At 43.3% G+C, this 26,691-nt stretch overlaps 2 protein-coding genes across 2 annotated transcripts; both read right to left on the reverse strand.

Annotated features, from left to right (window-relative positions):
• Positions 1 to 3,166: 3,166 nt before the first annotated feature.
• gfap (glial fibrillary acidic protein) lies at positions 3,167 to 8,001 on the reverse strand. Its single transcript, XM_028411489.1, has 9 exons — positions 7,481 to 8,001; positions 6,201 to 6,261; positions 6,016 to 6,111; positions 5,783 to 5,944; positions 5,524 to 5,649; positions 5,103 to 5,323; positions 4,983 to 5,026; positions 4,746 to 4,828; positions 3,167 to 4,515 (listed from the first exon to the last, which is right to left on the reverse strand). The coding sequence occupies exons 1-9, from the start codon at positions 7,999 to 8,001 to the stop codon at positions 4,474 to 4,476; spliced, it is 1,356 nt and encodes a 451-aa protein (XP_028267290.1). The 3' UTR covers positions 3,167 to 4,473.
• A 3,111-nt stretch (positions 8,002 to 11,112) lies between these two features.
• Positions 11,113 to 26,617, reverse strand: map3k3 (mitogen-activated protein kinase kinase kinase 3). The gene is made up of 17 exons (XM_028412221.1): positions 25,395 to 26,617; positions 22,703 to 22,768; positions 22,092 to 22,213; positions 21,111 to 21,151; positions 20,594 to 20,693; positions 20,260 to 20,373; positions 18,226 to 18,346; positions 17,443 to 17,576; positions 17,143 to 17,216; positions 16,807 to 16,874; positions 16,413 to 16,508; positions 16,157 to 16,318; positions 15,695 to 15,843; positions 14,534 to 14,665; positions 14,200 to 14,329; positions 13,902 to 14,079; positions 11,113 to 13,308 (listed from the first exon to the last, which is right to left on the reverse strand). Exons 2-17 carry the CDS (start codon positions 22,746 to 22,748, stop codon positions 13,080 to 13,082), a joined length of 1,896 nt encoding a protein of 631 aa, XP_028268022.1. The 5' UTR covers positions 22,749 to 22,768; positions 25,395 to 26,617; the 3' UTR covers positions 11,113 to 13,079.
• Between the last annotated feature and the right edge of the window lie 74 nt (positions 26,618 to 26,691).

Raw genomic sequence — 26,691 nt, forward strand, 5'->3', positions numbered from 1 at the left:
TATAAATAAACAAGCAAGCAAATAAAACCGATTAACAGTGGCACCGGTGAAGAAAAAAAAACAGGTTCCACTTGGTGACAAGATCGAGAAAAAAAAAACAGAAGCTGGTTTTTGGTTTTCCTCTCGCAGGCTGCTGCTGATGGTGAGCGGACGAGGCGCTGGAGAATGATGGAAATCAGGACTGGTTGCCAGGGCGATAGCAGATGCAGGATGATGCACGGTGATAATGTAGAGGGAGAAAAAAAGTAGACAAGGATACCACAAAAAAATAAAAACAGTGCTCAACAAGCAGACTCTGGTGGACCTGTTGTGTGAGAAGAAGTTGTGAAGAAGAGGAGCAGAGCGCAGGAGCCGTCACTTTGTTTTATATTGGCAGCATTCTCTCCTTCAAGTTTGGACACAGCGCGATAAGAACGGCGGAGAAGAAGCTCCTATTAGACAGATCGCCTTGGTCTACTCCCCTTCCACCGCCCCCCACAGGCTCAGCTGAGCATCAAGTCAAAGCGGAAGCTTTCGTTTGCCTTTCAAAATAAAGCATTTCTAAAAAAAAAAAAAATGTTCCATGATCTTTGTGGTGGTTTATACATGTTGGCATTTAGCATTTCATCAATCAGCAGGAAATGGTAATCAACTGTGATATAAGTGGACTAAAAGTTAAATATGCTTGTTGTCAGGCAAACCGATGTGTTTTTATTTGTAATGATTAAAGCCCTTAACAAATCTCTGCTTGTTTCTCAGTGATCAGGTCTTTTATTTTGAAGTTTGCATCCTTGTATGGATGAAAACTTGACAGCGGTCCGACACTGACAGAGTGCAGACCCTCGTCAGTCCACTCTGCTTCACTCCACATCTCAAGTCTCAGCACCCAGAATAGCAGCATCCTCTTTCTCGGTGGCTGCAATCACACTCGGAGTATTCAGCTAATCTACATCCATGATAAGCTTTAAAATGTTGGTGGTGTGCATTGTGTTTATAAGGTGATGTGTGTGTATGTGTGTGTGTGTGCGTGTGTGTGTGAATGGTGTCCTTTATGTTTGTGTGTGTTGTGAGTACCATTAAAGCTGAAAACAGAAGGAGTCAGAGGTGAAAAATGAAAACAAATTGTAAAATCTGAGGCGGCTTTTACAAGTGTGGAAACTTCCAGTCTGGATTTTATTGTACCACAGCTCCACTGCCGAACAATAGCAAGGACTTGAAATAGATTCAACTTTGATGCAGCTCACATCTTACACTGAAACTCAGAGGCCTCAGTCTTCTCCCTGACTCCAAAGAGGAGACACGTACCTGGCACTGATACTGTGTTCAGAGACAGAACAGATGTCCAGGCCCTAGTTCATATTGTGTACCTACTCAAAGGTCACACGGAGAGGCTCCAAACGGCTTCTTGACACACACTCTCTGCACATTGTTAGTTTTGTTTGGGAATAGCTGCCACACAAACGTTTCATTGACCGGTTGGGCTGAGTAATGTTTACAGGGTTCTCTTTTTTATGGCACCACCACTGGCACCACTGAGATCATTTTAGAGGTTCACTAAGAATTCAAAATCTCCTGTCATTCATTCACCCTCCAGGCAGCAGGTTGGTGACCTCATCTTACCACTTTGTCCAAAGAGAAGCAGCTGTCATGTTACAGCGGCTCTGTCAGTAAAGGGCGTGTGCGGATCAGAGGGATCTTGGCTTTACTGTCAGCTGGATATGCTGAGGTGATTGCTCTGTGTTGTGTCTCAATAGTCTTGATGAAATGAGCGCTAAAATTAACTAAAGAGCACACATGCCTTCCCATGACCCTTTGGTGTGAGAGCCTACTGAGACAGGAATGTGCACCAAGCGAAACACAAAGAGCACTGGCTGTGAGTCTGCAGGACCTGCTGGAGCATCGAAGAAGAGGGTGAGGATGTCAAGAGGATGTCTGTGAGGGATGGGCTACTAGTTGATGTATTTATTAGCCCGCAAGGTGTCTTAAAATTGAAGACCTTTACCAAATATACTAAATTAAAGATGTTGTTTGTTCATTAGAAATAGAAAGAGGTACAATATGTGTGCATGCCTGATGTTTACATAGATGACAGCTGCTGTCAGCTCACACCCACCGTGTATAGATAATGAGCCTAACAATGCACATCTCTGTCACCTTTTGCCCCTTTCCCGCTCTTGTGGAAAAGACTAGACGGGAAAAAAAAACAGACGTCAGGGCCCCAACTGCATGAGAGTTTTATCTGCCTGGAATTCCTTCAGCTCAGGGTCGCCTTTAGTGCCGACCTGAGACCCTCCATTCCTCTGATAAGAGCTGGACAAAACAGATACGTACTGTACTTTAAACACACCGAACATGTCGCACTCATAGAAGAGGAAAATTCTCGCTGTTCTCTGAAAGCTCATGAACATCAGGATTATTCGGGAGCAGACGCCGCCACAGACACGCCATCATTATACAAACGACAATAATGCTTTGAGATGAAAGACAAACAAAAGACAGATTTAACTCCTTGTACATTCTTATTGCCATCTGAGGAAGGCTCAACTTATCAGAGAACGTGCAGCTGCTCTGTCTGTCCTCTGCTCTTTATTGCTACACTTGAATGTAAAGCAGTGGAATATTTTTCACACTGATACCACCACAGACAAACAGATGCCATTCTGGACTTTACAGCTGTTTATAATAATCTTGTGTTGCACTACAAGCCCATCAAAAGAAAACATATATTCCTATTCTGTATGCTGCCATAGAAACAGTCAGTGGAGTGGTGATGACAAATCCATTAAAAGGCCAAATTTGGTGATTTGTGCAAAAGAGCAAATTAAGTTCAAATTACATATAAGGACAACAATGGCATTAAGCCCTTTTTTGTTATCATGAGCTTTAGTGTTTGTTGGTCCAGTGGAGGTGTTTATGTGCATCTCAGTCACTACTATTTTTGGTAACAAATGATCTCTCTGTCTGGACATACAGTAACACTCATTAAGAGCCATGATCAGCAGCGTGGCCCGGCTCACAGGCAGGAACAATCAGTTATGATGAATAGTTGCCTGTCTTCTACAGTCAGCCCCTCTTATACCCTGAAGTTTGAAACTGTCATCATTTATACTGCTCATTCACAGAGATGAGAGCTGACTGTGTGTCAGTTTTGAGGCAAAGTGAAAGGAACATGATTCCATGAACTACATTCAAACCAGGAGGCGACACCTCCAGCAAAAGAAGTGTTTTATTATTATGTTAATATGACATCAAAGCAGCTTAAAACTACATTCTACCTACAATCAACATTAAAAAAACAAAAAAACAAAAAAAACAAAGTGAATACCATAGAGTGCTGTGTGTTATTAGGAGAAGCAGGAGAGCGGGCTAAGTGATAGGGGTGGAAATGGTAGGGGGGAGGCACAAATCACACCGTGTCCTTGGTGACGATCACAGACACAGCCAGCTTTGGCGTAGCACCACTCTCATTAGTGGAAGGTCCTGTCAGAGGGGCTTCCAGCAGACGTCCAGGCTAGGATTACAGTGTTTTTAGTAGTGACATCCATTTATCCTTCCAGCCTCTTCCCTTTTCACTCCAACATCCCCTGCATTGTGGGATTTGTTGGATCACCACAGCACTCTCCTCTGTGTCTTACGTTTGTTGAAGGAGAGAGGGTGGTGGAGGATGGAGGGTAAAGGTTTGCGTGAGCCTCCACACCCATTCTGTCCCCATCGTCATCGTTGGTCATGTCCCGGGCATGCCCCGACAGATCCTGGTGTCACAAAAATGTGACAGCAGAGACAGATGATGCAGTGGAGGTAAAACGATGGAGGAGACTTTAGGTCACCCCCTACACACATGTATTCTTATTTATGATTTCTCTGTAGCTCCACCAAACTCTAGCATAGGAACACGACACTGTCCGAGAGCACCTGTGCATGTTTGCGGGACACAAAAAGACACATCTGCTAAAACAAAGGAATAAAACATCACAAAACACCAGACAAAGGGTTAAAGAAACAGCTCAGATTCATCTGTCCTTCCTCCAAAAGCTGCTGTAACATACACACGTCTCTCAGTCCTCACCAAGTCCAATTATGATGTCAGCAAATCCCAGCTCCCTCTACTCCATGTTTCACATACACATTACCACGTGTCAACCTCCACCATGCTACATATTATCTGAACACAGTCACTGCATTTCAAGGCCTCTTCTATGGCAGCTAATCCAAATCAATGCTAAGAGAGTCTGGCTCGTCAGCTGAGGTTAAAAGAAAAACAAGTAACTAGACCATTTAAGGTGACTGTACCATAGCAACATTAAGATGTTGCTGGGTCTGTACAAACAGCACAGATGTCGTGGGGGTGAGTCATTAGAAAGATTAGGCAGCAGATAATGGTAAAAGAAAAAAACATTTAAACCAATCAGATCATTTGGTGGTTGAAAACAATAATCTGCATTCAGAATCCTCATTTAGTGACTGTTGTCAATAAAGGGACCTGGTCTTGTAAGTTCAAGGGAGGTCTTTGTGTTCGGTGGTTGATTCCTTAATGATCTGGAAAGGAAGGAGATCACACAGTTAAAAATAGAAACAAACAAATCCCTGGTGAGATTTTTGTGTTCATTGGAAGAGGCACCAGGTGTGCTGACTGTGGCTGTGGCTGCCTTTGAAAACCAGCAGAAGGGTTCAACATTGCCCTCCAGAGGGAAAGGGTGAGAGGTGCAATGTGCAGATCATTCAGTGTGAGATGGTTATTAAAGTGGATATTGTGTGAAAGCACATACCTCCCCATCTCTAGTCTCCACAGTACGAACCAGGATGCTCCTCTTCACGTGGGCCTCTGGGGTTCTAGTGTCCAAATTAGTTTCTAAGCAGAGAGAGAAAGGGGGCAGGCTCTTTTTAAAGTCATTTCTTGTGCTTTAACACAACAAATACTACATGTTTATTTATTTATTTTTTATAATATAATTGCCTCAATTACACATCTCAAGCATACAAGGGAAATGACCTCTGACACTGACCTCTAAACTGCAGGTTGGAAAAGCTCTGAACCGGTATGGTGATCCTGGAAAACAAGAAAGAAGCAAAATCAGTACCAGATTGACTCCTTATATCAGCTTTATATCAATTGAATGCCTCACCTGCTCTCCTCTCCCTCCAGCAGCTTCCTGTAGGTGGCAATCTCAATATCCAGAGCCAGTTTGACGTTGAGGAGGTCCTGGTACTCCTGCAGATGTCTCGCCATCTCCTCCTTCAGAGCCTGGATCTCCTCCTCCAGACGGCTCACAGTATCCTGGTAACCAGCTGTCTCCATGGCGCAGCGGTCCTCCATCTCCCGCAGCTGGCGTTCCAGAGACTCGTTCTACAAGAGGAGAGAGAAGACCATATAAATAACTCTTAGCTGACCCAAGTTATGCAAATACAAAGGAACAAAAGACTCATGAAAGCAGTTTGACTTTATGTACAGATGAAAGTTAAATGTTCACAAGTGGGAAACATATCATGTGCACAGCACACAGTTTTCCAGTCACTGATAGTGTTTCCTGCGCTCTGTGGACTTACTGTGCCACGGAGAGCCTCCAGGTCACAGGTCACCACTTGGAGCTGACGGCGATACTCATTGGCCTCCTGCTTGGCCTGGCGCAGGGCCTCTGCGTTCCGATTGGCTGCATCTGTCAAGTCAGCAAACTGTGCACAGCAGCAGTCATATCTGGTTTACATCATGTTTATATCTGTACATTGTTTTTGTTTTATTTCCATACATTGCATCACACAGTGGATCGCTAACAACATGTCAGGATTCACTTCACAGTTCTCTGACCTTGGATCGGTACCACTCCTCCGTCTCCTGCATGTTGGATGAGGCCATGGTTTCATACTGAACCCTGATGTCTCTCAGAGCAGCAGTTAAATCTGGTTTAGACACATCCAGATCAACATGGACCTGCTGGGCCATGATCTGCTCCTGAAACTCACGTAGCTCCTGAAATAAAAATGAGTTTGTTCAGTTAAAGTTGCTTCAATATTATTCTGTCTTTCTCTTCCTCTTCTTACCTCTTCATGGATTTTCTTCAGGAAGTTTATCTCATCCTGCAGGGCATCAATCTTCCTCTCTAGCTGGACACGATTAAGAGCGGCCTCATCCACATCCTATGCAAAGAATGCGGTACATATGAACTATGAAAGGACAGTCGGGCATACTGGGCTAAACTATTAGTTATTTCAGAAAGTAGAATTACCTGTCTGAAAGTGTTCAAGTTGTTATCTGCATCCTGTCGCAGGCCAATCTCCTCTTGCAATCTAAGTCAAAGAAAATCCCTTTAACATTTTTTCAAGGTTTTTAATTGACAAAAATCCCCCAAACACCCCAATAACCTCCAGTTCAGCTCCCTGCCAGCTCCTTCATAGCTCAGCAACAGCAAGAAGGAAGCAGCATACACTTTTCTGTAATTCAAATGAGACTTTTCTGTACAATAAGGAGTCAAACTGTGAGCACTGAAAACATATTTTCTAGCATTTCGATCAGACCGTCACTGTGAGCTGCAGTGCAGAGGACGAGCGGGGCTCAGCTGAAAGAGCAGCTTACGCATCATTACACATTAAATCCAATCTAACAGCCGGAGGCCTTTCCCACGGGATGGAGTTCACGCACACAGATACAAAAAGGAGGTGTAAGCACGCATTCACAGGCTGACACCACCCTCAAATCCATCTGCCATACACACGGAGGCATAGAAATGCTCAGTCTTTGGGTAACATCTGTACAGCGTCATGCAGGGTTCTCCGAATAAAGACGTTTAGAGGAGAGCAGCGTGAAGGACAAAGGTGACCTCTGACCTGGCCACAGCCATCATTATTCACTCTGTGTTCTTTCAGAAGACCAGCAGCTGCGTGGTAATCAGAGTCTGAAGCTGACTTTTCCACAAGACAGTATATTATTCTTAAGACTTAATTAAATTATAGATTCACACCACGTCTGCACCTTGCAGGAAAAAAAGGCTGGGTATGTGACAACAGTAATTCTGTGTTTTGGAGTTAACTGAGGAACAAGAGAACATCTGCCTGGCTCCCTTTTGTGGAGGGCTGCCATTGTGTTGGCTTCATTCCTTCACTCTCGCTCAATAGCAGTGAGGGGTTCAGTCAGGATCAAGTTTGTAAAGAGGGATCCAGGAGTAAAGCTCGGGCAGAGGAGAGCGCAGTGGTCTGCATTCCACCGGATCAAAAACAAACCCAAATCTGCATATAAATGCAAAACAAAAAGCTTAGTTTGTTCCAAATAACTTTTTTGGTTCCATATAAGTAACACTAAACCAGCTGCCTGTATTTGCAAGGAATGCAAACACAACAACTTTGCTTCAACCCACAAAAGTAAGAACAAATTGGAATCCTTGCACATCTGAAATTTAACATATATGCAAGAGGGAAGTACACAAAAAGAAAGAGGTGGCACTACTGTGTGACTGTGCAACACACCGACATGATCCTCCACCCACAGGAGCCCCACCCTGCTTCCACCTACCTCTGCTTCAGTGTGGCCAGGTCTGCAGCCAGGTTGTCCCTCTCGATCTCCAGGCGAGCCTTGCCCGCGGTGAGACCATCCACCTGCCGCCGCAGCTCTCTCAGCTCCTCCTGGTAGATGTCCCCCAGGTGGCTGGGCTCCTTTCCCTTTAGCTGGTTCAGCTCTGCCACCAGCACTTTATTCTGCTGCTCTAACAGGCGCACCTTTTCTATGTAGCTGGCAAAGCGGTCATTCAAGCCCATCATCTCCATCTTCTCATTAGTGCGGGTTTCCTTGAACTGGGCCTTCATCAGGGAGTCGGCTGAGAAGTCCAGCCGGTCCACGGGGCTCCCCAGTAGCAGGGCCGTGTTGGTTGAGCCCAGGGAGATCCGGGACATGGGGCTGGAGTGGGTTAGGTTTCGAGGGGTGCCATGCCAGGAGAGACGGCTGGAAGAAAGGCTACCAATTCTGACTCCTGTGCTGCCTGAGCCCTGAGGCCCGAAACGCTTCCTGTACGAGGACTGGACTCTCTGACTCTCCATGATGGGGAATGAAGCTCACTCACAGCACAAACAGGGCTTTTATAGAGGCAGGCAAACCCCCCAAGTCCAAAGCAAAGAGGCCACAGGGTGGGGCAGGGAAAAGGGAGGGTGGCAGGCAGTGAATGGGACAAAAAGGGAGAGCGAAGGGGTGGTTTACATGACACTCAAAAAGCTATGTGCCAGGGATTGTCTGTGCTCGTCCACTCAACTACAAATGTCTCTTGGCCTTCTCCCTCTCTCTTTCCCCCCCTGTCCTCGCCTCTGACTCACTCTCTCTCACTCTTACTTTCACCCCTTTTTGTATCCATCTCTTTCTTTCAGTTCCAGCTGAATAAAAAGGAATTTGTGTGACAGAGTCTGGCCACCAATTCAACCTGACCACACATGTGCTCACTGAAGACAAAAATCCTACAGACAAAAGGATGTTGGGAAGAGTTCTTTACTGTCTAATCAGTAAACACAACTGGATAAAAGTAACTTTTACATTCTTTAAGGAGTTTCAGACAGATGATGCAAATATAAGAATATGATTGAACCCTTTTATTTTGACAGTGTTTTAATAATATTTCAAATCATCTTTCTGTTCAAATGTTAAAATATAGCTACATTTGTTTCCTCATCATGCTGCAGGAGCACATAAACAGAGAAAGAAGTTAGCCGGGGATCTCTGTGGGCTGTGTGGCTCTCGGTGTTGACTGTTCGGGTTATTAGACGTCTTGCTGGTTCCAAAGGCAGATGGATGGTAGAGATGAGGGGGGGTGCTGAGAGATGGAGGGAGAGAAGGGGGAGGGGAGATGGGGAGCACAGACCTAATCTCAACTCCAGGAGGACTTTTAGACAGCACTGTGTTACAAAACCATTTTCATCCATCGCCTTGACAACCGCAGGGCTGGATACATCAGAGCACCTTAGATGATCTTATTTTTGATTTCTTTTTAAAGAGGATGTTGAGGATGCTGCCTGCTACCTTCTGCATTCTTTAACACAAAAGAATGAAGATCTTAAAGATGGAAAGAAAAAAAAAACACACATCTAAAAATGAACTGACTATTTACTGTGACTGTTTCATCTGTGTTGCTACAGGTAGTAAAAACCACAACAGCAGCAGGACATAAAGGACTTCTTTGTCACTGGGTCATAAAATCACAGGGGGTGGAAACCAGTGGTACTGGGAGACAGTGAATAAAGCCTCTATCACTCTACTATGTGGCGTCTGCGTATAGTTCCAATTAAAGACAAAACAACAACAACACAGTGTCTTGAATTCCAATTGGTTTCTGTTAATAGAGGTTAAACAAGATGGCACACTGTAAGTCTGGCAGAGATTTGTTGATTTAAAAGTCTCCGTCTCTAAGGAGTAATGGCACGGTTGCATCATTAAGGTGACACCAATTGTTTGTGCTCTCTGAATTTTTTAGACAATCGCGGCCGTTGCCTCAGATCTGGTCACTGAGGTAATACGTCCTGATGATTAAACATCCACACACAGAGAGAAGAAAGTGCTGGTGCAGCCCTCTCTCTCTCTCTCCACCCACCCTGCTGCTGCTGGAGTCACCAAGGGGCCAAGTCAAACAGCTGATTCATGTGTCCAGCGTCAGAAGACTGTCTCATCTGCAGGAAAAGGGGTGGGGGGCTGAGTCTTAATGCTGCTGGACTGATTTCAGGCCAAGGCAACATGGCTGCCAGTGACTGCTCTGGCATTTTACGCCCTGAATTCTCAGTGTGAAGCTTTCAGCTCCCATTCCTCAACCTCACTGATATCTGAATGCACATGGCCACATACCAAACTGAATCCCGACCAATGAGTCTGGAGCATATACAACAGTCCCAGCTCCACCTTACACACTGCATCAAGGCAGACAGGCTGCTAATTAAACTAGGGCTGGGTCTTTGTTGCAGCATAGAAACTTTAAATGCTAAAGTTTAGCATTGTTAGACAAGGATTACTGCATCTTAGCTTAGCTGTTAGAGAAAAAACCCAACTTTAATATTTCATGTAAATCCCAGTAGAGGATGATTCAACAAAAATAACTGACAAAAATCAGTTTGAAGTCAGTATATAAACAATGCTTTTTTCTATTTTTAAACTGTCCTTTAATACCTTTAGACTTCACATACTCCTGTTGTTGTGCAGCACTTACACAGGTGTTTATTTGCCTTAGATTTTAAGTGTGTACAGGCTTCAGTCACACCCGTCTGAATCTCTACCTCCACACCCTTGGGGGGAGTGCAGATTGGCCACACAAACCACAAAGATGGTCATCGAAGAACCAGTTCAGGCCTGAAGCTGCAGTCTGCCTGTCAGCAGGAATACTGGGCGCCTAATATAACACAGACAGGCCTGCACAGCCCACAAAGACAGCACATAACAAACAACGTCAGGGCAAACATTAGCTGTGAGCAGTTGTTGGCGTAATAGGAATGTTTTTAGCAGTTTCCAATTAAGGCATCCCGATACTGAGATAAGTTTTTTCTCAGCACCATTCATTTAAAGAGGACTGCAGACCAACAATACTAGATTTGATCTTCAACAGCAACGGTTGAAAAATTACAGTATGATGAATTGCTGACATTTTATATTTAAAAGCCTTGAAGCAACTGAAGTGACTCATGAATTATCCCTTTTTTGTGATAAAACTCAAATGAATCAACCCATAGAGGCAATAAAATTCGACCTGTCAAGTGCAAAGAAATATTTATGTCAGACCAATTAAAGGAAAAAAGGCCTTTTTGTTTGATACAGTCCGTTTTCCCATCTCCCAGCCAGACACGGCAGTAGAAATCTCTTCTTCCTGTGTCTGCCTCCTGTTTTTCCTCAGGAGAAGAGAGCAGAAACAGAGAAAGAAACAAAGTGAGGCAGGGAGAGAAAGGAAAAAACTAGTTCATCAATCAAGTAACTTCTTACTGCCAACAATGAGCTCAGTCTCCTGTGTCCCTTCATTTGTGAGTCTCAATGAGCCTGGACAAACCAGCACTGTCCTCCTACGCATGTTAATACACTGACAAACACCATCTGACAACATATTTAAAAACTATTTATTCATTTTGGGGAAACAGCATGACATATTACATATATATATAACATACTATTCTTTTAAATTTGATACATTAGACTTTGCACTGCAAGTCTTGTCATGATACATATCATACATTTATATAGATTTCTACTACTAGTTCTTCATTTGCTTATCCCAGGGTCGTTTTATTAAGAACTGCACCATGATCAGTGCTGAACATAGTATTTTAGCTGCCTTTAGTGTGTAGCAGCCCCAAAGAAATACTTGTTGTATCGGGCAGCAGCAACCTCTCTGCAGAGAAGATCATTTAATACTGGACTCTCTGTCTGAACCCTGGGATAAACAAAATCGTCGGCTAGGTTGAACAACGAACTCTGACATCTGAAGCTGGCTCTGCTCCTGCTCGTCTCTGGCTCACACACCTGCCTTAATCATGGTTTAATAACACTGAGATCACACACATTTTCCCTGCGGTTTTTGTAAGTTTAGCCTATAGAGGTTTCATTCATGAGACTACATAGTTGGCTAATGATGCGAATATTCCTTAGCCTGTCAGGTAATACTGTCTTCAACATGAAAATCTGTGGATGTGTGGAAAAAAACTAAAATCTGCACTGGACCAGAAGAAGAGCCAGACTGCCAGAGTCTGTTTTTCACCCACTTTTTAAGTTAAAAACCCAAATTCTGTAATGTCTGCAAAACCAGCTGCTTTCACCAATTTACGTTTAACGAGTCCTGAAAGTATCATTTGATATGACACAGTCTAAATATAAAAAATATGTTTATACACATATATTTACTCATAAAATCTAATTGGAATGGATGTGAGGATATAAATTAAAGTGAAAGAATTTTCACATTTGAAGTAAAAAAAAAAAAAATTTGAAGAAAACCCCACAACATTCTTTTTCCATAAAAGTGCTGATCTGATTTAAATTGATCCTTAAGCTGATAAGGCTTCTCAGTCAGGGATGTTATGTTGAGACACACACAAACAGAAAAAAAAAATGAAGTTACCTCCAAATTAAGGCCTTTAGTTTGACATTTAAAAAAAAAACATCTTTACCTTTATACATAATGGATTCCAATTCCATTCAGTTTATCTGTTTCTGCTTGGCAATGAGCTCTCCTGACAACACATGCAAAGAAGAAGAGCACGGCTGGTAGGAGGATACGTGACAGTGTGGCATCAGGCAGAACAGATTGTTCAATTGAAGGACTGCACTAAAATTCTCAATTATCTTTGACTTAAATTGTGTATTGTATAAGTTTTAATGTCAACCCATCTAGGGTTTTTAAAGACTGCTGCTTCATAATTTAGGGAATTTGCAGTTATATTTGAATGTAATCATAGAGCATCATGGTCTACTGAGGATAGGCCTTGAGTGTCTACCTGTAAGATTTCTAAAATAATGTCTTCATTGTGAAGGGCTCAATCCAAAAAGGTGCTTTGCAAATCATATGCAGTGTTGTAATAGCAGAGGGTTCAAGTGAAGGCAAGATGGCAAAAAGGAGAACCATCCGATGCAGCTTACGTGCACCAGTGGTGTTCAGCATCCACTGGGCAAACTTCAGCTTTAGGTCTGTTCTAGCTTTGACATGGTCTGCAGCTTAAATGTTTAAATGTCAAACACTTAGAGGATTCCTGGTATTTATATCATGACAGCACAACGCCTGAATGTAAACACAGGAGTGGATACAACTGGTGCATGGGCCATAACTCCATAATGCTGCCCTGTGGAGTGCATCATTTAGAGTGTGTGCTTGTATGTTTATATCTGTCAAGGATCAGCAGCCTTCCAGATCGTTAATCTGTGTTTTGTCTCCCCCTAGTGGAGACTTGTGTAAGTACATATACTGGCATTGGTTTTTGAAGGATTGTGTGGACCTCTCAATCTTCTTTGAAGAACTGAATGCTGATGGAGGCTGTGTGGACTTAACACTGATATCCTCCCCACTTCCAGGTCCAGCATCGGCCATTGGATGGGTTTTATGGAAGCTACAGATACTACTGAGGGTCCGGTGCTACACTCTGTTTGAAGTTCAGACACCAGGCAGGTCTCAGCACAGAATCTGGGAGAAGGGATGTCTGAGCAGCTCCTCAGCACTGGGCCTGTGTTTGGCCTCCACGAAGATGCAGCGGATAAAGTCTCGTGCCTGGTCAGAGGCGTTGGAGGGCAGCAGCGGGTTGGTTGGCTGGGTGGCGATCTTGAATATGGCTGCCATAGCCTCATATTCAGCCCATGGAGGCTTCTCTGTCAGCATTTCCACCACTGTACAACCAAGGCTCCTGCAGAAACCATGCATAGTTTAACTTGGAAGGGAGTCACATAACAAGTTGAAACAAATACCACATATTTTGCCTCTGGTACTCCACATGATGTTTTCAGTGGAAACTTTAACATTCACTGTCTGCAGAGGGCCTCCTGCACCTGTTTGACAGGCACAGGCCCTCCTGGGAGAAATACTCCCCCTCTAGCAAAGAATGAGAACCTGGAACATACCAACCTCTGGAACGACCTGTCTGACTGGCCTTCAGCTAATCACACCACTCTCTTGGTGGGTCACTACCCAATCATATTGCATAAGGGGATGTTGCCTGTACTGTGTGTGGGAATGTGCAACGACCTGTGTTACATACAGCAGGCTTTTCACTTTATTAAAAAAGTTTTCCTTTTAGAAGTAGACTATTTCTGCCAATTTTTAGGTTGTTTTTTTTTTCAACTCGTCTCAACGAAGTGTACACAGTTTTTGTACACTTGTTAAATGAAGGAAAAAAAAAACAAAAACAGTTGGTTGAAAGACAGAGTTTGCCTGGGCGTGTTTCTCTGTCATGTAAGTGTTTCCCTCCATCAGGCACTGGAGTAATCCTCCTACTCTTACCAGACATCAGCCTTCCTGCCGTAGCCCTCTCCACTGATCACCTCCGGACTCATCCAGTATGGGGTGCCGGTCACAGAGCGGATGCCGGTGCCAGACATGCAGATGGTCTGAAGCCTCTTGCTGGCACCAAAGTCTCCAAGCTTCACGTTGCCAGCTGAATCCCGCAGGATGTTGGCACCTGAGAGCAATATGCAACATGTAATATATATATATATATATATATATATATATATATATAGATGTATGTCTACTGTGTGAACAAAGGAACACTCCGGGCTCTGCAATTAAACAGAGCTACCTTTGATGTCTCTGTGTACGATCATGTTGCTGTGCAGATAGGACATGCCCTCCAGGATCTGTCTTGTGTACTTCCGCGTCACATTTTCTGTCAGGGCCCCATAGGCCTTCAGCTGGTCTTTGACTGAACCCTGATGGAAGAAAGGCACAAGCTTTACATTGTATTGAAATAAAGAAACAACAGCAACAGACTGTGAGTGTGTGCTACTTTAACCAAACTGTTGAACTAAGCAGCTAACAACCTGACACCTTGAAAATAAGTTTCCATGTGGAGAACATCTAAAATTAATAACTTTACATGCGATGTAATTTAGCCTAAAGCATGTGTGTCTCACCCCCGGCATGTACTCCATGAAAATAGTGAGGGTCTTCTCATTGTGATCCCTCAAACAGCCATAATATTGAACGATGCGTTCATGGTGCAGATTTTTCAGCAACTGGATTTCACACTCCAAAGCGCTGACCTCCTGTACACAAATAATGAGAAATAAGAAAATTAAACATGTTTAACTTACTAAACTGGGCATCTTTATTGATTTTTAGTTTTGATTTGAAACCAAAAGGCATCTAAATATCTCCGATCTCTCCCCAGGGCCTTGTCGTATCAAATACAACTCATCACAAACAAACGTTTGAACATGGGGCTGACAAATGAATCTGTGAAGTCAGTCAAAAGTGAAAACTAAACCAGAGAATAAATGAAAGCCAAAAACGCAGTTCCCCAAAAAGAAGTTCCTGTGTTTACATCAGATAATGAGGCCACAGAGAGAGCAAGAGAGAGAGAGAGAGGGGGAAGTCAGAGACACGAAGTCCCAGCACAGCAACCAGTTTAATAGAAACACAACAGATTCACTTCTGCTACAAACTGGGAGTGGGAGTGAGGGTGTGAATGGGTGATCAGAGGTCAAGGCAATGCTGACCTGTCACCCTCCACCTCTAATACAATCCTTGGCTCCTTTCAGATACAGGAAGTGACAATGCATGTTTTCTCTGTGGCAGACAGGAAAAGACATTAAAATGAGGAAGAGGGGGGCTGATGGAGGAAAGACGACCTCCGCGATGCATTCCACTTCTGGAGTTATTAAATTTCTTTCCAGCAGATTGATTATTTTATTTCTGTGTCAGGGGATAAAATAAAGAATGTGGCTCAAATCCAGACCTGGGACATCTTTAAAATGGACTCATTTGTCCTACACAGTCATAACATGAGTCACTCTTAGCACCTTCACAACATGTCATATATTAACAAACCTAAGTTTGATCATTTATACTAAAGCATAATGTAATGTTATTTAGTTACATATTACAAGTGATGAAAACATGACATAATTTCCTGACAAAGCACAACTTTAATGTGCAACCAGCAAAAATGTAGCATGAAATAACAAATTCATGGAAATACCATGAAGAGCACCAGGGACAGAAATGGCAGACACAAAGGAAAACTAAGCATGCTGGATAAAATAAACAATCCATGCTAATGGCTAGCATCCCACCTTGCTGGTTTCAGGACTGTCGGGATCAAATTGCACTTGCTTGGCAGCCAGCTCTCTCCCAGTATCCACATCATAACAGAGATAAACCCGACCAAATGCACCCTGGCCTAGAAGCTTCCCTCGACGCCATGTCACTGGAGCACTGGGTGCTAAAAACAAGCGCAAGAAGTTGTTCATTTCTGCATCACATTAAGCTTATAAATACAGTTGTGTGTGTTCAAAAATGTAAATCCTTAAGCTACAATGAAGATATTTACTATTCAAACTGCCATTTGTATTAGCAATGTCATTAATTTATTGACCCATGGTTTAACTAATGTTCTCATGTTTATTCAGTCCAGCTTCTATTGAAAAATGTCAGCAGTGGTGTTGGCCCTTGCACCCTGCAGTGAATCATTAACATCCCTAACAATGAAGTTTAATCTTAAAGAACATTGTGTTTATATTTCAGATTCAACTCACACTTATGGGCGACGGAACGTTCCTGTGGACGCAGCCTCCCCTGTGCGTCAACCAGCTGCCAGCTACCTAGACTCTCCTCGCTGCCATTAAGTGACCGCCGCGAGGGCACCAGAGTGAACAGGTTCCCCTGAGGGCGGCGTATCCGAGGAAATGTTCGGCGACCTGGAGACATAGGAAAGAGGGTAGTTGAAAGTAATGTCCTGTGATAAATGTGTGGGGATGAAGGGGCTAAATACTGAAGAGACATTTATCTTACCTTCACTGTGGTCCTTATAATGCAGAGAAACATGGTACCTACGAGGAAAGGTACCTCCCTTCCCTGCTATTCTGTCATACACATGATTCTCCCTGTCTGAAAGCAGACATCCAAGGGGTCAAAGGTATAAGCAAGATATATCTATAATCTCTATAATTCTACCACAGCTCGGCTCAGCAGCACACCGGGTCACACAGCATAGCTACATAGCAATTCTCACTTGTACACTTACAGACAACACAGCAAAGCTCAACACTATTAAATACTGTTCATATAAACTTGCAGCTGGAAAACACTACATGAGTTTGGACTGACTTAGATCATCAGGTACATTCACACTAATTACGGGTATGGTTATTGAGTAAACTGTAGAAGTCAGGGGTTTGGCTTGTACCTGAGCACTCTTGACGGTTATCAGGGTAACTCTTGGCTCTGTGCATGCGAGACTTCCTCAGTGAGGGGCTGTGACAGAGGAGAGGGAACAGAGAACAAGGAAAGATATTAAAACCTTAAACTAGGGATGTCCCGATCAGGTATTTTTGCCCTTGAGTCCGAATATTTTGGTGTTGACTTAGAACAGATGTTGAACAGGTTATAGTTCTTTGATTTTGCAAGCATGTATTACAAATTTGTGATGGAAAGATTATTAAATTTAAATAGTGATTTCCTGGCAGCCAGATTTAATGATCAATATTGCTTCTGAACTGAGCCGGCAGAGTTTGCTTGTCACCTGTCTGAGTTGCTGTCCAGAGACTGACAGCTTCCAGAAACGGAGTTCTCTGCACTACTCCATGGATCCAGCACCTGCATGGGGCACAATGGAAAATAAACAGTGGGTGTGCACATGTGCTTTGCATAAACATATTTGAGAAAGAAATCCAACACGAGCAACGCGTAGATGAACAAACCTGTGCACTCATTTAAATCTCAAATCAACTTAAAACTGTAAATATAAACTGCACACTCAATCAAGACATACTGTATGTCTTTAATGGGGATTCTCTCCATTAGTAGTGAGGAGATGACTCACGCATTGATCACTGGTCTCAGGTATGAACTCTCCCTCGCTGTTGATGCTGGTGTATGAGCCTTGCCGGGCAATCCTCTGCTGACGTTCAGGGACGTAGCCAGGAGGCGGCGAACTACGCCCTGTGTTCTGAGAACCTGGGATCAGACAGAAATTAGGAGCATGAAAGAAAAGATTAGACATAAAAAAAGAAATAATAAAGCATACATCTGGATTTTACAAACAAGGGGACTTAAAAGTGCACGCCAGGGTGCTTTAAGTGTAAAAGATGACTACATGTAGTGGCAAAAAGACGGACATAAAGAAAACAACAAATGAAAGTGCAGATTCTGCCTTAACAGAGTGCCAGCAGAGAATTAGTTTCACATTTATGGCCTGTTACTGTCATAAAGTCAATCTCTAAGGCCCTCCTGGAGCCACTTTGACCTCTCCTGCACTAAAGGAAAAAAAAATCCAGACCACTGGTCCACCACACTAATAGCATTCTGTAATCTGATGGGCTGCTGTCCAGAAAGCATCGTCTAGTGATGGTGAACAGGAAAAGGAAGAGGACCCATTGCAAGAAGGGGAAGCAGAAGTAAGAACCGCCAAAGAGAGAGAGAGAGAGAAGAGAAGGCAACAGACAGGGAAATCAAGGTAGCACTAAAATATGCAACATGACAGCTAAGTGCAACTGATTATTAACAAATATCTATATTAACGTTTCTATTTGACAAGTTATTACTTTGGAATCAGTGTTTGATCGGAATCATGATTATTGTTGAGACGACTTTGAAACATATGTACCAGTTGAGAGGTGTCGCCCCCTGGGCTCGGAGGATTGATACGCCGTGTTAACGTCCCCCGTGGACTGGGAGGATTTGATCCTCACCTGCTTACATGGAACATGGTGCGTGGAAGTGGAGGCCTGCAGTTAGGGGAGAGGAGAACAGGAGGTTTGAACAACAAATTAAACAGACAGTGTGCAACGCAAATAATTCAGGAACTTGGATTTTTCACAACATTGCTCTGTGGTGAAGAAATGGCAGTGATGCAATACTGTGCTGTAAATGCACACCCTGTGTGTGTGTACATATATATATATATATATATATATATATACAGTGGGGAAAAAAAGTATTTAGTCAGCCACCAATTGTGCAAGTTCTCCCACTTAAAAAGATGAGAGAGGCCTGTAATTTTCATCATATGTATACCTGAACTATGAGAGACAAAATAAGAAAAGAAAATGTAGAAAATCACATTGTAGGATTTTTAATGAATTAATTGGTAAATTCCTCAGTAAAAGAAGTATTTGGTCACCTACAAACAAGCAAGATTTCTGGCTCTCACAGACCTGTAACTTTTTCTTTAAGAGGCTCCTCTGTCCTCCACTCGTTACCTGTATTAATGGCATCTGTTTGGAGTCGTTATCAGTATAAAAGACACCTGTCCACAACCTCAAACAGTCACACTCCAAACTCCACTATGGCCAAGACCAAAGAGCTGTCAAAGGACACCAGAAACAAAATTGTAGACCTGCACCAGGCTGGGAAGACTGAATCTGCAATAGGTAAGCAGCTTGGTGTGAAGAAATCAACTGTGGGAGCAATTATTAGAAAATGGAAGACATACAAGTCCACTGATAATCTCCCTCGATCTGGGGCTCCACGCAAGATCTCACCCCGTGGGGTCAAAATGATCACCAGAACTGTGAGCAAAAATCCCAGAACCACACGGGGGGACCTAGTGAATGACCTCCGGAGAGCTGGGACCAAAGTAACAAAAGCTACCATCAGTAACACACTGCGCCGCCAGGGACTCAAATCCTGCAGTGCCAGACGTGTCCCCCTGCTTAAACCAGTACATATCCAGGCCCGTTTGAAGTTTGCTAGAGAGCATTTGGATGATCCAGAAGAGGATTGGGAGAATGTCATATGGTCAGATGAAACCAAAATAGAACTTTTTGGTAAAAACTCAACTTGTCGTGTTTGGAGGAGAAAGAATGCTGAGTTGCATCCGAAGAACACCATACCTACTGTGAAGCATGGGGGTGGAAACATCATGCTTTGGGGCTGTTTTTCTGCAAAGGGACCTGGACGACTGATCCGTGTAAATGAAAGAATGAATGGGGCCATGTATCGTGAGATTTTGAGTGAAAACCTCCTTCCATCAGCAAGGGCATTGAAGATGAAACGTGGCTGGGTCTTTCAACATGACAATGATCCCAAACACACCGCCCGGGCAACAAAGGAGTGGCTTCGTAAGAAGCATTTCAAGGTCCTGGAGTGGCCTAGCCAGTCTCCAGATCTCAACCCCATAGAAAATCTTTGGAGGGAGTTGAAAGTCCGTGTTACCCAGCGTCAGCCCCAAAACATTACTGCTCTAGAGGAGATCTGCATGGAGGAATGGGCCAAAATACCAGCAAAAGTGTGTGAAAACCTTGTGAAGACTTACATAAAACGTTTGACCTCTGTCATTGCCGACAAAGGGTATATAACAAAGTATTGAGATGACATTTTGTTATTGACCAAATACTTATTTTCCACCATAATTTGCAAATAAATTCTTTAAAAATCCTACAATGTGATTTTCTGGATTTTTGTTTCTCATTTTGTCTCTCATAGTTGAGGTATACCTGTGATGAAAATTACAGGGCTCTCTCATCTTTTTAAATAGGAGAACTTGCACAATTGGTGGCTGACTAAATACTTTTTTTCCCCACTGTATATATATATATATATATATATATATATATATATATATATATATATATATGTGTGTGTGTGTGTGTGTGTGTGTGTGTGTGTGTGTGTGTGTGTGTGTGTGTGTGGGTCTCACATTGCTCTGCTCCTGGGTGAGAAGCAGTATCCTGATGCTCTTCATGTTAGAGCTTCGGTCTAGTAAGTCAATGGCTTTGTCCAGGTCGTCCTGACCTCGCAGAGGGATGGACAGCTGCCAAGACACACAAATACACACAAAGAGTAACACAAAGTGTTAGTCGGGCACATGCACAAGTATTTTATCAATCAACACACAATATATAACACACAACACATACAACTATTTGAATCTATTACTCCTTTCAGAGCATGTCTGGACTCACTGATCTAAGAGGTGAAGATGGACAGAATGAGAAGCTGAAGACAGCAAAACTACCCACAGTCCACTGTACCTCATTGTTCATATAATGCAGGTCGAGCTGCTGGCCAAAGACAGTCTTTACTTTCTGCTGAATTTCGTCGAACTGCACAGGCCGTCCAAACATCAGGATCCTGCACATGAAAAAGCAAGAAATCACATGGACAGGCAGATTATGAGAGATTTGTAGCAGCTGGTGAGGAAACTGCTTTTCAGTTACATGCACACATGCAAACTAAATACACATAAGCTGCTGTTTTTAGTGTGTGCAGATTCTTCTATGCACACCTTGCATATTTGTGGTTTGTGCTGGCAGCCACAGACTAACCACAGTCCTTTCCCCTTCCACTCTGCAGCTCACATACCAGCCTGAATTAAGTGCTAGAGTGTGCGCTCTCTTTCTCATGAACTGGAACATGTGACAAAAACAGCACACCTAAGTGAATGTGTTTATGTCTCCTGTGTGAGTTAATGCTGACTCCCACTTGTGTGTGGCTCATATGAATGGATAATGCCAGCATGCATGTAAACAAGACTTAAACCAAACTCACCTCCTCTCTCCTGAGAACTCAAACTTTATCCTGACATCATCCTGAGAGAAAACAGAAACAGGAAAGTCAGGGAAAGTTCCACATGTAATGTCTTCCTCTGTTGGTCTATTGACCATGAACATATCTCCATGTATGCCTCTTTTATTGCTTCACAGTATCTTTAAGATCCCACTTCCATTAACTACAACTACTGACAGTTTCTAAGAGTATAAAGATTGCAGGGAAGATTGTCTGTTCCACAGGGGAAATCTCTTGTTTTGAAGGAATTGCTCTACATTTCACATCACATGTCTTCCTGAGGTGAGTTAAATTAAAAAAAGAAATTGGCTCCTGGCTGACAGTAAGTAAATAAGACGCTATAGCCAGTATCCGGCTGGCTTAACTTAGACTGGAAACAGGGAGATCAGCTAGCCTGGTTACGTCCAACGGTAACAAACGTACAACTACACACATCTCTAAAACTTCAGCAATTAGGTTATTTCCTTTTAGTGAAATCTGCACAGCAACATGTCCTGGGGACGAAAGAGTCCAATACAGCTGTAACAATTTTAGCTGTTGTACTGACTGCTACTAACTGTTATACTGTGGTCATATCAATCTTCTGCTGTAACTCTTTCTTTGACAAAATGTCCACCTGTTCCTCTAAACAAACACTGAACTGCACATGAAATAAATGGATTTAATACATTTCAGATGCAGGGGCAGCATAGCTCTAGGTGTCAGCCATAGGAATATCTGTCACGAGGCTAAAATAGCTAATTGTGTAACTCCAGGGACATTTGAGCAAGCTGCAAAAATGTACCTAATAGCTAGCAACACATGGTTAGGTTGTAGCAGGATTCTGCATGACTGTCGGATCGATGCATCTACAGTAATGAAGCTAAAAACACTGTGCTAGCACACTGAAAAGACAACATTACTTAGCTTTAGCCTTCTGAAAGGCTGATCTCATAGTCAAATTGTGGAGCACTGACACCGTACCTGTCTGTTGGCCTGTGCTGGGGTCTTGGGTTTGCCGCTGTCATAAGACAACACAGGCTGGCGTCGTGTCATCTGGAGGGCCACTAGGTCCTTCATTATAGAGTGGAGAGCCTGCCTCTCATCTGGACGGGATAACGGTTTGGCAAAAACACACAATCAGAATGTGTATTGGAAAATCAAGGCGTGCATTAAGAAAAAAAGTGAGAGCGACATGAGCCCATACATTGCCAAACTCTGCTCTAAAAAAATGTGTGTCCAGACAATTAGTCAGTCATCTCTAACTCCAGCCATATTGAAACTATCCAGTGACAGGGTATTAGAGGCTAAAAGAAGTGCAGTGCGTTTGATATGCCTATTCCCATGTTTGATCTTGAGACAAGCTCTGCTTGGCTTGACTAGCACACGAAGAGAAAATATTCCCCTTGTGTAGCTTGGACACACATCATACAGCCCTGGGGCAGCTGAGAGGAGCAACCCCCATCTCCAGAATGCTGAAAACTAATCCTTCACCTGATCTGTCTGAAGCAGTAACTGGCCTCAGGGAGTGTGTGAGTATTTTTATCTCATGCTTTGTGTACAGACAATGCACTTAATGTCTCAAAAGGACTTACTCATTGTGGCGATGTTTGCATATGTGCTCAACAATCCAGTGTTCATAAACTTGTCTCACCCGCAGCCTGTGATGGTAAACACAAAAATCAATTAGTTGTAATAATGTAAGGTGTCTGCCACTTTGTTAATGCATTGGTTTTTTTAACACAGAGCAGGAGGATGTGAATCATTAAATCAGGCAGGATATGACAAAGCTTATCTACAAGTCTTGTCACAAGACAAAACCTGTCAGCATGCAAGCACCTTGGCCCGCAAAACATCACATCACTGGTAAGCATTAGAAATGAGAAAGCCATAAAGTAATGGGCAGTCACAGAATAAAGCCTGGCATGACATTAGGGCTGCATTACACCTTCTTATATGGTAATTAGATGACACTATAGAAGGTTTAATGCGACTCAGAAAACTTTCATTTACAGCACGAACCTGTTCTCATGCAAGAGTCCTTGCAGGCATGTAAAAACGTAACCCGAGCCTGCAGACCTTAAGATGTTTCTGACCGAAAGCTGGCGTGAATGAGAAAGTGTGCAGCACATGTGAGAACGTGCGTTTTGTGTTTGCCCATGAGAAAGAATGACAATTGGAAACGGCTGAAATTCAAGCTGCACTGGCAGCGATCACTCTGGCTCGGTTCATATGGGAAACATGTTCTTTATGAGGAGTTTTCTGCCATTTTAAATATCAATCAGCTTCCCTGGTTGCGCGAGCTTCATGACTCCAACTCAGCCATGCTATAACTCCATTGTTGATGTTAACAAGGCAATATTATCGGCCCTGTTCAAGGCGTCAACAGGATTATAAACTGAGGCATTTCCTTCTATGGAGAGAGTTTCCCTCAAATTTGTACAATAAATCCTGGAATTTGAACTAATTCAAGCAAGGAGAGTACAAAGGAACCCTTGTGTTCTTGTGACTTTAAGGTCCTTAAACACAAGGTGTTTATGTCTGAATATGGCTTGGTAAAAGTAGATATAACTGACTTGTGCTTTTAACTTCAATGTAAAACAGTAAATTGCTATTCACAGTGAATCTTGTTTTATGGATATGTGTGTAGCTAAGCATTAATAAACAAGGTTGAGTGTAATTTTAAATAATAAAAAAAGCAGGTCATTGAAGGTCACAGAACAAGATGAACATTGTCTGAGGTTGGAGCCTGCAGCAGAGTCTCTGTCTTTGAAGGGGATGCGGGAAACTTCTGCACATGAAGTAAGCAGCATCTGCACCTGAGGCAACTCATTGACTTCTGGGTAATAATCACCCACAGGAATGCCGGGCATGTCCGTCTGTGGTCGCCGTAGCGTTGCCACACTGCTCTCAGGCTTCCGCCAGCCTCAAGTTCCCCTGCCAACCCAGTAGATGCCAATGACTTTTGTCCTTCAACCGTTCTAGCTTCATGCTGAAGGTATTTAATACCCTACAAAATAACATGAAGCTTATGAAGTGTGAAATTCTGATGCATCAGTCAACAGTCGCTTCAGGTAACACTAAGCCATTATATCCTGTGTGCATACGAAATGTTCACCAAGGGCACTTGAGCCAAGAAGAAAAATCTCAAATTGTGCAGTTTAAGTATTTCTTGTGGTCGTCAGTACAACAATTAACCCCTCTGTCCAATCTCCAAGCTCTTCTCTCCAGCTTCTCCTGATTTTAATAACCTATCAAGTGGAATGTGGGGAATTCAATGGTAGAACGAGGCTACACTATACCAGTCCAGTCAGCTGTGCCTGCTTTATTTTCCTTGTATCACATTTCCAGGACTAGCAGGATTTACATGGATTTTCCTCCTCCCTCTCTCCTCTGTCTGCTTTGAGAGGTGTTTAGTCTGAGGCTGGTTTTCCCAGCCACAGTCCTCTCTGTCTTAGGCCAATGATGCATCTGGACTCAGGGCTTTATAGCAAAATCCCTTGGCCTGATGTCTCTTCTGTTTCTGGTTCACATGTGCTTTTGGTTTAGGGCAAACCACCACATTTAAATATTGCAATCTCGACAAAGTGTCAATGCCTGCTTTGGCAGGTGAAGTTTCAAAATGCTCTTTTTGTACTTGCATCCATAAGAATACATAGAAATATACGCAGTTTTGGATTTCTCTCAAATGCAGCACACTCAGACTGATAATGTAATACAGACAACAGGGGAGAAAACACACTTGAGCCTTAAAGCACCTCCTGTGAAAACATCAAACATGGTGCACGCTTCAAGGATGAGAAACCCCTAGCAAATGAATGACATCATCTAGGACCAATCACAGCCTGGTGTTTTGACTATTTAGACGGGGTTTGAATGTGGTTCTCAACACAGGTCACATTGTTATACCCTCTAATCTGTCTCCTTTCAGTTCATCATCAAGCAAAATACTAAATATTAACCCTGGTTTGTTCCTAATTAGGCATCACCCTCCATCACGGGGAGGTAGATTAAAATAAACCTGCTGCTATAAATAAGAGTTATATAGAATCAAGGCCTGCGGAGATGGAGTGCACAGAGGCCCAATCTCTATTTCTGTGTAAACTTGGAAGTTAAATGTGCCTAAATTATTTTCTTGTATAGATAAACAAACCAGAAACTATCATTTAAAAACTACAGTATCATAAAATACAACAGTGATCCCCAAGAGGGTACAGGTGTTATTTCCCATTTTACATGAATGCAGCACAGTTTACACCTGTCACCCAGCTCACGTGCACAGCTCACCTGGGTCTCAGGACTGGTGTCACCGGTGTCTCGCGGCAGTAGTGACGCAGTGTGTCCAGTCGTTGTTCACGTCCATCGGTGTCCTCAGTTGGACCGACACACCGGAGGGTGTGAGGGCGCCATGGCGGGGCTGACCCCCTCCCCTCCCCAGGTACCGGGGGCTTGTCTTCTTTTAACGGAAAGTTTCACACACACACACACACGCAGCGATTCTTTCCAGGTTGTAAAAACAAACAGGGTCACATCAGACAGCAGTGAGCGTCAGTACAATGAAAATGTTCCGATGGAAAAGCCTACATCCAACTCATCCAGCCGTGGCCAAGAGACAAACTTGTGCGCCGCTGCAGCTCCGGCTCTCTGGAAAACTTGGATTTCCAAAACATTTTTACGTCACGCTGAATGTTTTCAGGATTCCCGGTCAGAGAGCTGTGTCCAGTTTGAAATACTAACAAAAAGTACCAAAAACAAGGTGTAACAGTAACCGTGTGGCCTGTATGAAATCCATCTGTGGGTGAAAGCTCGCCAGCAGAAACGAGCGTACGGTTTCCGTGATTTGGATGGCCTCTCTTCCTGCTAAGTTTGCAGATTTTCCTCGAGTGTTTTGCCAGGTTGGAATCCACAATTTAGAAACTTGAGCTATCTTTATGAACACAGAGAAGACTGCTCTGCATGACAACGTCAATATGGACATAACACAGGCAGGTAAAGAGTAGTTAAAGGCCTATTTCAACAAGTACAGAAGGAGAGAATTCAGACCGAGGGGACAATGAAAATAATACCTTAACACGTTCATAATCCACGAACATCGACAAAGTCCATCGATGTTTAGACTTCACAGAGCTGCAGCCGCTGAACTTTTGAGTGTTCATATGAAAGGACGAAGTGAAATAAAAATAAATTCAGTCTTCTGCCTGTCAGCGCTACAATCCCAAAGTTGTAGTCCACAACTTTTCACAACCAAAACAAAGCTAGAAATGATCTTCAGCCGAATGCGTCAAACTTCCTGACAGAACAAAAAAAAAATAGATGTATCGCCACCGGAACCCGCTTTTATGCCTCCAGCAAGTCGTGAAAACCGTTCGCTGAGGTAGCATCCATGTTTTCCAAACGCTTCACTAGCCGTCGTCCGTACGTAAGCAATAACATGGCCTTATTCCCAGGGGGATTTCTCATTACTAAACTATCCAAATTAGCGCCGTGCAGCCGCGGGGACGCGCTGTTACTCGGTGGAAGTCTTTCTGCTGGAGCGCGCACAATATTATTAAAGGGGCGGACCAGCTATGACGTTGGTGAGGCG

The sequence above is a fragment of the Parambassis ranga genome, chromosome 8 (genome assembly GCF_900634625.1).
Source record: "Parambassis ranga chromosome 8, fParRan2.1, whole genome shotgun sequence".
Taxonomy (NCBI): Eukaryota; Metazoa; Chordata; class Actinopteri; family Ambassidae; genus Parambassis; species Parambassis ranga.

Coding starts and splice junctions, on each gene's coding strand:
- gfap (XM_028411489.1), bottom strand. CDS start 8,001: ATGGAGAGTCAGAGAGTCCAGTCCTCGTACAGGAAGCGTTTCGGGCCT. Junction 5,324..5,523: donor TGGAGGCTCTCCGTGGCACA/GTAAGTCCACAG, acceptor CTCCTCTTGTAG/AACGAGTCTCTGGAACGCCA. Junction 5,027..5,102: donor CTGGAGGGAGAGGAGAGCAG/GTGAGGCATTCA, acceptor CTTGTTTTCCAG/GATCACCATACCGGTTCAGA.
- map3k3 (XM_028412221.1), bottom strand. CDS start 22,748: ATGAACACTGGATTGTTGAGCACATATGCAAACATCGCCACAATGA. Junction 14,330..14,533: donor TCATGGAGTACATGCCGGGG/GTGAGACACACA, acceptor TTCTTCCATCAG/GGTTCAGTCAAAGACCAGCT. Junction 13,309..13,901: donor GGCAGGAAGGCTGATGTCTG/GTAAGAGTAGGA, acceptor TGGTTTCTGCAG/GAGCCTTGGTTGTACAGTGG.